The sequence below is a fragment of the Camponotus floridanus genome, unplaced genomic scaffold (genome assembly GCF_003227725.1).
Source record: "Camponotus floridanus strain SB8 unplaced genomic scaffold, Cflo_v7.5 scaffold38, whole genome shotgun sequence".
NCBI lineage: Eukaryota > Metazoa > Arthropoda > Insecta > Hymenoptera > Formicidae > Camponotus > Camponotus floridanus.
This window is the reverse complement of record NW_020229525.1, coordinates 495,361-507,500: the sequence shown is the minus strand read 5'-3', so window position 1 is coordinate 507,500 and position 12,140 is coordinate 495,361. Positions and strand designations below refer to the sequence as shown.

Here is a 12,140-nt window from a genome sequence, read left to right as displayed (position 1 = left end):
ATAATTTATATTGTTTAAATATATATATATATATATAATTTATATTATGTTTAAATATATATTAATTAAAATATAGCATAGCATATATAAGAAACTTATAGAATATGTATTAGATTAGTAAATTTATATATTTCTGATTATATAATTTTAATATGATCTTAGCATAAACTTTATTTTAATCGAAGTTAATTTTTCCTGGTATATAAAACCAATTTTAATCATTGTATTTTAATTATCAAAGTTGGAAATATTTATGATTGAAATTGCATATATACCAATAAGTTATAATAATTTAGGACAATGATAGTATTTAATTTATCAAATACACGTGCAATTGTGTGGAATAAAAATATTTTTCTACACTTTTACACAAGTTATATATACTTTACTAATCTTACAGCGTGTTTTGTAGGACCGATTGCTTCCTAATTGTAAATACAGCAAAAAACATCGTGTTAACCTAGATTTTATGTTTTGTTTAATCAACTCGTTTACGCGTATCATCTTTATATATATATATATATATATATATATATATATATATATTCATGTATTGAAAAACTAATTGAAAATATATAAAAAAATGAAATAATTAAAAAATCTCAATGTATAGTTAGTTGTTGTTTCCTCTGTACACGTTTATATTTTGTGTGAATTGTATGTGGAAGGAAGGGGGGGGGGACAAATTCGAATGTATTTCGAACCTTAAAATTGTGTCGATATTTAAAAATTTCAATAACAATTAATGTGCGCTTTATAATTAACTTTTAAATCTCCATCCCTCTTTCTAATGAGAACCTACTTTTTGACGTCACTATAGGGATACATGGATTATGCGACGTAATAAAACGAGTTTGCAATCTATCATTTTGTAAATTCACGACTGTCGCGGCGCGTAAAAGTGGCGCAAACTTCAGACGACACGAGCGCTAGGTAAAGTCCCGGTCCACTTTTGTCAACCTTTTTTTTTCCCCGTTGGTGCTATTGCGAAATGTGACGTTGAACGGCGAGAGATTACCGTCGACTGTTTCTTGCCTTGTGAGATTCTGCGGCACCGAGGTTGTGGTTCCCGTCAACGGATTGCCCGGGTGTCCTTAGAACGATATCCAGCTCTATATTTTCGACCGACGTGTTCTGGTTCACTGATCGACAAGAAATTTTAAACTTCGACGATTTTTCGAAAAACCTCGTAGATATATAGATTCCGTCATCTCGGAATAACATGGATTTATTGTTCTTCTCGTCCATAGACGATGCCACGAAAGCATGGCTCGATACCTTGCATCGGATGTGGTCGCTATGTAAGCAGAATTTTTTGGATATAATGTATCTTTTTTTCATTCTTGTCTCATTTAACACATGCATTCATTGATAATTGACTCAATTGTAGGGAAGAAGTGCGACGGTGTTAGCAAAACATTAACGGATTACTTTGAAACGGCACCAAATCCATACCTCAGCACATTGAGAATCCTCGTCAACACCTCTGACTTTGATCACATGACAAACAGCAAATCGCTAGCATTTGCAGGTTTTTACTCGTCGATTATTAATTCCCCTTGCACTTGATTGTAGTTTATTTAAGATATCTTTACATGATATAGAAAATAAATTGAGTATTTCTCCTTTATTTGTATCAATAGATACATCTCCAATGATTTTGACCTTGATAATTTTGTCACAAAAACAATATGCAGGAATTCAGGTTGAAACAAAATCAATTATCTTTACAACCTATATCAAAGTCAAGGAGGTATACTCTGTAAATATTTATAAATTATCAAATTATTTTCTGGAATAGTTGAAACAACATTTCAGATATCTTTCGAAGATGTGAAGAAGACAGTTAAGATTTCTTTGGAACTAAATTATTTTGTATTGCATATATTATACTTTTGTACATTACACTTTTGCTCTTTGAAATTTAATTAGTAATATATAATTTTATAATATAATTTTATTCATATTGCAGTGATAGAAGAATTTTCAAATTGGATGGAAGATAGAAAAGAAGGTTATAAGGAATTTCTTGTTCCTGACTTGAAACTAGCAGCTTTCAAATTAATAAAGCAGAAACATATGAAACAAATGTTACTAATTAAGAAGGTATCTACTATATATGAATTCGTGGAACATAAGGATATGTTTCTACAAGCAATAAGGGTATGTTGCCAAAAGATGGTTATAATATGATTTTTGTTTCTTAGTTGTATATATATTTTTATATATTTTTTTTTATTTTTATAGGAAATGATACGAGATAAAGAATATAAGGAGGCTGCACAATATGCTGCAATGTTACAATTGCAGAGTCATTTTATGAATCCAGAAATATTATTATTGCCACTTATATTACAAAATAAGTTACAAGTAGTTGATGAATTTTTAGTTGACTGCCAAGATGTTCAAAAAGCCTTGACGACTTATTTAGATAACTTGATAGCACCAGGAAAAAATGTACAAACCACATTGGAACGATTTATCTAGTGAGTAATAAAATATATCTACTTATTCATATTATATGACAGGCATTTTAATCTTATGATAAATTAATTGAAATTGTCGTTGAATTAAATTTTCAGTGAAAATGATATTCCAGAAGTTAAAATATCGTTAACACAAGTTCGTCCAATAACTAAGCTTGTTGCACGTCTAATAAAACAGTACAATTTATCGCCTGATGTATGTCCACATTTGAATACAAAACGAAATGAGGGAGCATTGCAGTTTCTCATACATAAACGTTATGTGGATGGTAGCTTAAGTAAATATTTAATTATCTTTACGCAATTATTTAAAGACATTATCTTGTGGGAATAAAGATATATCTCTAAAAATTAATCTTTTTCTTAATTGTTTCTTTTACTGCAGATGTTGCCAGTTGGAGAGAGATGGTGAGAGAGGCAATAGGAAATGATGTTAAGTTACAAAAAGAATTACTTCTTATGTTAATTAATGTCCAAGATGTACAAGAAGGTTTATATTGGGCGAGGGAATATAGAATACCTAAGCAGGAATGGCCATGGTTAATTGTGCATGCAGAAGAAGAGGAAGTAGAAGAAGAAGAAGAAGGTGCGCAAGGTAATGCTTTATAATCTATGTTTTTACATGTTTTTGCACTTCATGAAATATTCAACAAATAGAGAAAAAGTATTCAAGCTCTTATAATATAAACATTAATTTTTTTCACTTAATTTTAAACAAATATTCTTCTGTTTGCTTTTGCATATCTTTTCTATTATACTATATTTTGCAGGGGTAAGTGATGGAGCTTCTACAAGTAGAGATGAAAATTGGGAACCGATTGAAGATAATATAAATTATCATACATTAAAATTACCAAGAGAATCTATTAATGTCGTGGATAACGGACGTTTATTTGAAGAATTTCTTGATAATGGATTAAAAAATGTTACTATAGTTGGAATTGATTTGGAATGGAAACCTAGTTTTGGTAATAAAATTTGAAAATAAAAAGAAACTATAAAACAATTTACTATGCAATTTAATATGAATCTTTTATATATGTTTCTGTGCACAGGAACAAAGCAACCAGAATTAGCACTTATACAGATAGCTACTGAAGATAATGTTTATATTCTGGATGTGACTACTCTTGGTAATGAATTACCTGAACTCTGGGTTGAACTTGGCCTTACGTTATTTGGAAACAAAAATATTGTTAAAATTGGTAAGTGACTTTAGTATTTGAAATAATATTGTATCTATATTATTTTATATAACTATATGTGATACAAAAAATCTAAGACGAATAATAAATTATATATTTTACACTCTCAAACTAGACAATTAATATCATTATATGATATGGAAACAAAATATAAATGTTCATACTAAAATTATCATAACATATTATAGGATTTGGAATAGCACACGATATAACAGTGATACGCAATAGTATACCTGCATTGTCATCTATTAAAAACCATGGTCAAGGATACCTAGATTTGATGATTTTGTGGAGAAAATTAACAGAAGATTACAATTTTATTTTTCCATACAAGGGAGATCCAAACTTTACAAGCAAGAGTTTAAGTAAACTTGTAGAACTGTGTTTTGGACAAAGATTGGACAAGTCTGATCAATTCTCAAATTGGGAGCTAAGACCTCTTAGGGAAAGTCAAATAATATATGCTGGTTGGTAAAAAAAAAATCTTTGTAATTATATAATGCATTTGCATATAATTGATATATATATATTGTTTTATATGACAGCATTGGATGCTTATTGTTTATTGGAAATATATAAGGTATTAGCGGATTATTCGGCAGACATGGATATACCGTTTGAGGATATTTGTGCTGAAATACAACATATCCCACAGACACATAAAAAGCCTAACACGAATAAGCCCATACATAAGGTATAATTTACAGAAACTTATATTGACATGTACATTATATATGATGATATTATATGTTACATTATATATTATATGAACATAATATATTGTGCAATAGATAACAGCAGTTTTCCATTGATGAAAGAAAATACATTTTAATTTGTTCATTTTTGTAAATTTTATGTAACAGAAATATAATTTGGAAGCTACAATGTTTTATTTTTATAAATTTTATATAACAAACATATAGCTTGGAAGCTACTGTCATTGAATTATTCATATGAAATAAATTTTTTTTAAAATATATGCATATATTGATTTAGTTGTGTGTTCCTTATGTGTATGTATTGTTTTGTATCTAGACATTAAATATTTTACAGAATTCTATGTATTCAAATCCTACAACGTGTGATAAAGGCAGTGAGAATTATCGCGCAAATGCAGGAGCTTCACCAAAGTACGAAACGACTAAATACAAACCTGCAGTCAAACAAGGGTATCATAATAATAAGCAGAAATTTGCGCATGTTGGAATACTTAAAACAACTAATGATAGAAGACACGATAATCAAAAGAGATACGACAATCATGATAATCAGAATCGGGATAGATGTGCGCGTCTCGGAATAATTCGAGTAGCTAATGACGCAAAAACCGATAACCAAAGGAGATATGAAAATGGTGATAATCATAATCAGAACAGATACACGCACGTTGGAATGCGAGGAGCTGATGGTGGAAGATACGAGAATCAAAAGAAATATGATAAATATGATAATTACGAGAATTATAATAGATTCGACAATCACAATCATAATAGATACGATCATCCGAACAGATATGGTAATCAAAGTAGACGTGATAATCATAATAGATATGACAAACAAATTGGTAGACGAGAGGATGTTCAGGGTAGATTTATGGATAAAATTGGAAAAATGAATAGATCAGAACCCAAAGTGCAGCGACAACATCAGGAAGACTTGGTCGCCGCGCATACGTGGCGCGTTGTATGCGATTCGATGCTGGGTGGCTTGAGCAGCAAGCTACGAATGTGCGGCGTAGACTGCGTACATGTCTTGTTCGATCAGGGTGGGGACGATTCCGCCAAACTGGCAATGCGTGAAAATAGGATTCTGCTGACGCGCAATAAAAACTACGAAAGAGTAAGATTTTACTTTTACACTTTATATTTGTCATAGTCGAACTGTTGTAACGCTCATTTTATGACATTGCAGTTCAAGCAGTATCTACCACTGTTTGAAGAAAACTGCTACAGGGTAATGGCCGACACACCGGATAATCAATTACGCGAAGTCTTACGTTATTTCGGTGTAATTGTCACACAGAATGACATTTTCAGCCGTTGCCAGATATGCAATTGTGACGAATTTGTCAAAGTCCCGAAGCAATTGATGGATGATCTTGTGCAAAGGTAAGGCTACTTTCGATTTATATCGCTTTGTTTTTGTTTAATCTTTTCTCTTTCTATCAATTTTACATGATATAATAAAAGCAATGATTTCTTTTTAGCTTCGTGAAAATTATAAGAAAAAACAATTATCGAATGCTTCCCAATCGAACTGATAGCGTAGGAAAAGCTCGTATTGATGACGATAACTCGAGCGATGATTTCGAACTCGTTCGAAATCCAAACAATTATTTTACAAATAGCGAGCATCGTACGTGGCGTCTGTCTACAAATACTATCGACGTCGACACATGTACAACGAGATACCAAATGCGAATACAAATCGATAAGGTCCCATTAAATGTACTGAAGAATGTACAAGTCTTTTATATTTGCGAGCACTGTGGAAAGATATATTGGGATGGTTCGCATTTAGAGCGAGCTCTTAATGGTGTTATCAAAGATTTAATCGTTAAACAGTAAGTATTAATTTTAAATGTGATATAGAAGAGAATCTCGAAGACTCCTGCTCAAAGGATCAGGGTAAAGGACAGAAAAAAATCAAAATCATCCGTAGTTCGAAAAACTTCGAGTAATGATTGTTCCTAGAATTTACGAGCCACCAATATCGAGTATGTGATATTGCCACGCTTAAGCAAGCGCTACACACATTTGATTGTAATATTGACGTAGATAAACATATATAAATATATATATATATATATATATTCTTTGATGATATATTGTTACTGTTCTTATATTTTTAATGTACAACATCATATATTTTACTGTTCTTTTTCTGTTCATTTAAATCTATATGATATAGTGAAATTACGCCATCAAGTAATATAAACTTGATCTGATAAAATTGATTGTTGTACATTACATTATAGTTATGATGCCATGGATTCTTTTCAGTTACTATAATATAAGTTAATATTATATAATATTATAATCGCCATTGTCATTAACTGTCAACTTATTAGCATAGATTGTTAAATAATTAGAAAGTTTATTAGATTTCTGTCATTTTTTTAAATCGATAAGTAACAAGAGATTTAAGGTGCAGATGCAGATTATTGATTGATGAGGACCACAAACACAAGCATCGCATTGTGAGATGTAATTTCTGATACATGACTGCATAATTGAGATTGCGTAATATTCCCCTCCATATAAGAGTGAATCAAATGCATATATGCCAAGTACTCAATGTATCAACTTTGTTGCATATTTGTAATTTCTCGCAACTATCTTTATAATAAAAAAAATAACTACCTTTGTAACAAAAAAGCAAAAATGCCCAAAGAGTACAAGAAGACATTACTCTGATTTTTTAAATATATATTTTAATTATTCATATAACAAATATATTTACATAGAAAAATACGCGTATCTATTTTTTATTGAAAAAAAGTATAACTGACACATTCTAGATTTTTTAAATCTAAATTTCATATGTTTTCCACAGGCTGCGCGTTTTAGCAAATTGTGTGTTTCTACTTAAATGTCAAAATAAATATAATTCTTCCATTCGTGTATAATTTTGTTTATTCTTACTCCCATCCAAGTGAGTACTAATGAATGATGATACACAGATTGAAAATATGTGGTAGTATATATGTATATATTGATAAAACAATTTTACAAATGTTTCAAATAATTTATGAAAAAAAATTAATCTCTTTGTATTGACATTTTATCATCATTATTATCGTTCCTTTATACAGTATAAATATCTACAAAAAACACTTAATATATCATTTTACTACATCGTTGCTCTATCTGTCGATGGGGATTCTCTAGCTGGACCAGATTTTTCAAATTCTGCTGGTTCTACAAGTCGTTTCTTCCCAAACGGTGGCGGTCCAATTAATTTTTCCACATCATCGTATGTTAATGTTTCCTTTTCCAATAAAGCTTCCGCGAGCTGGTGCAAATATTTTATACGTGTAAAGTAATATATACGATATGAAAATCTAAGTTATACCTACATACATATACACAATTTTAAAAACATATGATAAAGTATACGTACTTTATCTAATTTATCTTTATTATTCTGAAGTAATCGCCGAGTTTGATCATATGCATTTCCTATTATTCTCCTCACTTCTGCATCCATTAGATTCGCCAATTTCTTACTATATGGTTTCTTATTTTTCTAAAAAAGGATAAAAATTATATACATGTCACTCTTAAACGCGACGAATGGTTTGCAAAATTATTCTTGTTTTATACATACTGGATCAGTATACTCTTCGTTGAAAGAAACTAAACCCACGGCCGAACTCATTCCAAATTGTTGGACCTGAAGGTACGCCGTCTTCGTCACTTTTTTCAAGTCGTTTTCAGCGCCTGTCGAGATCTTATCGAACGTTATGTATTCCGCTACTCTACCGCCCAGCATCATACACATTCGTTCAAAGAGTTCCTCTTCGCTGTGAAGTTTCTGATCGGATTGAGTATATTGTGCAAATCCCAGACTCAGATTAGTCCGTGGTACTATCGTCACTTTGAGCAACGCATCTGTGTGTTCCAGCAACCAGCCCACTAACGCGTGGCCAGCTTCGTGATAGGCGACGACGCGTTTCGTGGATGGAGTCAATGGATTGTTTCTCTTCGTCAAGCCACCGATTGTTCTGTCGATTGCGTACATGAGATCACTGCTGTCGATCTGTTTCTTCTTGTCTCTTGCAGCATGTAATGCTGCTTCGTTGCAAACGTTAGCGATATCGGCGCCTGGAAATGTTAAACTCTCGTATAATTGACTGAGATAATAAAACATTACTTATTTATTAATGAATTTAATTTTACAATACCACTAAATCCGGGCGTAAGATAAGCCAAGTATCCCGAATATTTTGAAGGTTCGCTTCGTAAAGATATCTTCTTTAAATGAGTCTCGAAGATTTGTTGTCTCTCTTCTAAAGTAGGAAGGTCGATCAAAATGTGTCTATCGAATCTGCCGGGTCTCAGTAAGGCTTTATCCAATACATCCGCTCTATTTGTTGAAGCTAATATAATAACATCCTGCTTTGCTATCATTCCATCCATTTCTACTAAAAGCTGATTCAACGTTCGTTCAGATTCGCTGTTGGAGATTCCGAGCGAACTGTCGGAACGTTTTTTGCCAATTGCATCAATTTCGTCGATATATATGATACTCGGTGCTCTATGGAAAGTTTTATTAAAATGAACATTAATATTATTAAAATACTAATATATAAAAACAGAGTGTCAAACCTCTTTTTCGCCTCTTTGAACAGATCTCTAACTCGAGCAGCACCCAAACCACCAAAGACTTCAATAAATTCAGAACCGTTCATGGATAAGAAAGGGACACTCGCTTCGGTTGCCACAGCTTTAGCCAGCAACGTTTTACCGCAACCAGGAGGCCCCAAAAGCAAAGCGCCTGAAAATGCAATCACACAAGTCCGTTTTTATAATATAAACTGTTGTGACCGTGACGGTCATGAAATGTGGGGTACCATTGTGAGGTGGGAACCTTGGATATAGCCATAGGGATGTTATTATAACTTGGAGCTATTTGTAATTTTTTATAGTTTTTATTAGCTTCAATTGTATAGTTTCATTAATACTATCTTTTTCTTTTCAATTTCCTTCACACTTTCCTCATCTCGCTGGTGCACTTATACAGGGTGTCCCGAAAGTCATAATCAATTTTTTAAAGACAGATTCCTGGGATCATCTGAAGACGATTTTTCCTCAACGAAAATGTCGACACTAATAATTTTCGAATTATAAGTGATTGGAAATAAGGGGTTTTTCGTAAACTAAGCTTTGTAGAAATAAAATATTAACAAAACCACATTCTTCGATTAATTTTAAATAGAGTTTACTTTAGAGAGTTTACTTTAGTTGAATTTTAATTTAAAGCTTAATTGCAAAGATATATGATGACAAAAATCGGGAACATGCAAAAAATGATGGCCTTCATCGACATTTTCACTGAGGAAAAATCGTCTCCAAATGATCCCAGGAAGCTGTCTTTGAAAGATTGATTAAGAGTTTTGGGACACCCTGTATTGCCGTATGGCCCGCACTTAGGCATTTAGTATTCGACTGTCCGCCGCGGACTCGCGGTGGACGGTTTTTAACACCTCATTTAAAGGGTGTTTTGGAAAGCATCGCCTAGCAACATGACCATATATGATCATGGAGGCTTCTAAGGCCGGAATTCATAGTCCGATCTTATATTTATTGTCTTAAGCTCTCATTCCTCCAATCAATAGCTGCATTGTAGCTATTTAATTGGTTGAATGAGTTCTTAGGATGATCTTAAATGTAAGACCGGACTATGAATACCGGCCTATGCCAGCGAAGGAGGTTCAAGGTCGAATCCCTTCGTTGGCATTTTGCGTTTCCGACAAACTCGCGCGTGGTTCGCTGAAGTAGCGGTTTAACGCGGTTCGCAAACATTCTATGGCATTAATATTAACAGTAAAATAAAATAAGTATTATAAATAAGTTATAGTCTTTCGGACTAGAACAAAACTTTTATAGTATAAATATTGAAAATTTTCTATATACATATTTAAAGCATACCTTGTGGAACTTTAGCGCCAAGTGTTTTGTAACGTTCTGGATGTTTGAGATAATCGACAAATTCCATCACTTCTATCTTAGCTTCCTTCAATCCTGCTACATCCGCAAAATGTACACCTTTACCCTTTCCCATTAACGGTTCGACTAACGTGAATTTTGCTTGTTTCATCTGCGAGATAAACTCGAAGGGTTTAATAGAGAAACGTTTTCTCAGTACACTGAAGATACCGATAGCTATCAGCGCGATAAGCAAGAATCTCACTACATTCGCTATGTATTCCATTTTCCTTTCGTAGATCACTTGTACTCCTTGGCCTAAAACATTTCAAGTATATCGTAAAAGATGCAATTTCTCTCCAATGTTTTATTATCACATTACAGATAATTTTACTTACCAGCCTTAATGCCAAGATTTTTTTCTACCTTTCTCAACTTTTCTTCGAAATTTTCAATGCTTGGAACAGCCATATGATACCTTTTGTACGGACTCCTTCTTCCCTTGATAATGGCACCATCGTGCACCACAATTATAACATGATCGATACTGGGATTCACAATAATCGCCTCGACTTCTCCTTTGCTCAGCATGTGATACACAAATTCATTCCAGGAAATGGAAGCTGCAGGCTGTTCACAAACATTGCTCACAACAAGTAGTAATATCTTATATCTTCAACTTGTAACGATTTCTAGGATAAACAGCAATCAATGAAAAACTCACTTCTATATTTGATGTGTCTATCTTTTGCCTTAATGCGATTAACAAAGCATACAACAGTATGAACCACATAGAGAGTTTACGAAGAAACAACCTCATCTCTTCGTTTTTATCAGGTTCCTTGTCTGGTTTCTCAGAACCCGGCTCCTTATTTGAAGACTGCTTGTTGGACTTACTACATGTTGTATTAAAATATCTGACATTATCGATTCTCGGGGAGAATAAAGTAAACTTGCTGCCGCGCAAAAATGCAGTCTGCACGGCGTGAAATTCCTTACGTATCTTCTTGTAGGCCTAAAAATAAATACTTTCGTTACTCCTCGCGAAATATTCACCACTTAATTCGTCAATACCAAGGTATCACATGTAGAGCGACATATTATCAATTAAAAATTATAGTCGGTTAAAATAAATACGAAACGTAAGTAGGAGTCGAGATGTCATAAGGTGTCATAAGATGTCATAAGATGTCATAAATCGGTGGATACTTGCATGATAAGACACTGGGAGAGATAACCTGTGCGCGCAACTCGAGCGATCGACGTCGAGCAACGTCTTTTTCCTCGGGAGATAAACATTTTTCGATGGGAAATTGAATATTCGGCTGGGCAATACATAGTGTCGCTTCGAACACTTGGTCAGACTCTGCATAATTTTAGATTTCAAGAATAAAATCGCAGATGACAGACTCGCGCATCGTAGACGATTCGCGCGTGTGCGAATCATATGTTCGCGATCACATATGATTTCGCACGAAACTATGGAACGTATAGTGCGCCTCTCCTGTCACTTGAATCGGCAAAAATCACCGAAACCAGAGTGCCTCGTTGCGATTGACCACAGCCAATCATATCGACCGGTGCCTAGGGTAACTAGCGACGATTGACCAATCAGAGAGTCCTATTTTGAATTGACCAATTGGCGACGTGGTCAATCGGGTGTCGCCCAATGAGACGGCCAATGCCCGGAACCTCCTGATTGGTCGGTCTAGTGAGAAGTCCGAGAACCGGTGAAGGTCCGAGAACCGGGAGGCTCCCGTCTAGGTACGCATAATTCAATGGCTGACACGCAACGACCA

The 12,140-nt window shown here is 33.5% G+C and overlaps 2 protein-coding genes across 2 annotated transcripts; one reads left to right on the top strand and one right to left on the bottom strand.

Moving 5' to 3' along the window:
- The first annotated feature begins 1,203 nt into the window (after nt 1-1,203).
- On the top strand, nt 1,204-6,497 carry LOC105253447 (exonuclease mut-7 homolog). The gene is made up of 13 exons (XM_011261506.3): nt 1,204-1,301; nt 1,391-1,531; nt 1,973-2,163; nt 2,248-2,486; nt 2,583-2,764; nt 2,872-3,081; nt 3,257-3,454; nt 3,542-3,691; nt 3,880-4,158; nt 4,237-4,385; nt 4,745-5,530; nt 5,603-5,799; nt 5,898-6,497. Exons 1-13 carry the CDS (start codon nt 1,223-1,225, stop codon nt 6,256-6,258), a joined length of 3,162 nt encoding a protein of 1,053 aa, XP_011259808.1. The 5' UTR covers nt 1,204-1,222; the 3' UTR covers nt 6,259-6,497.
- A 714-nt stretch (nt 6,498-7,211) lies between these two features.
- On the bottom strand, nt 7,212-11,806 carry LOC105253446 (paraplegin). Its single transcript, XM_011261505.3, has 9 exons — nt 11,555-11,806; nt 11,066-11,356; nt 10,740-10,971; nt 10,345-10,659; nt 9,022-9,190; nt 8,598-8,950; nt 8,021-8,517; nt 7,814-7,939; nt 7,212-7,705 (listed from the first exon to the last, which is right to left on the bottom strand). The coding sequence occupies exons 1-9, from the start codon at nt 11,786-11,788 to the stop codon at nt 7,544-7,546; spliced, it is 2,379 nt and encodes a 792-aa protein (XP_011259807.2). The 5' UTR covers nt 11,789-11,806; the 3' UTR covers nt 7,212-7,543.
- Nucleotides 11,807-12,140: the final 334 nt, after the last annotated feature.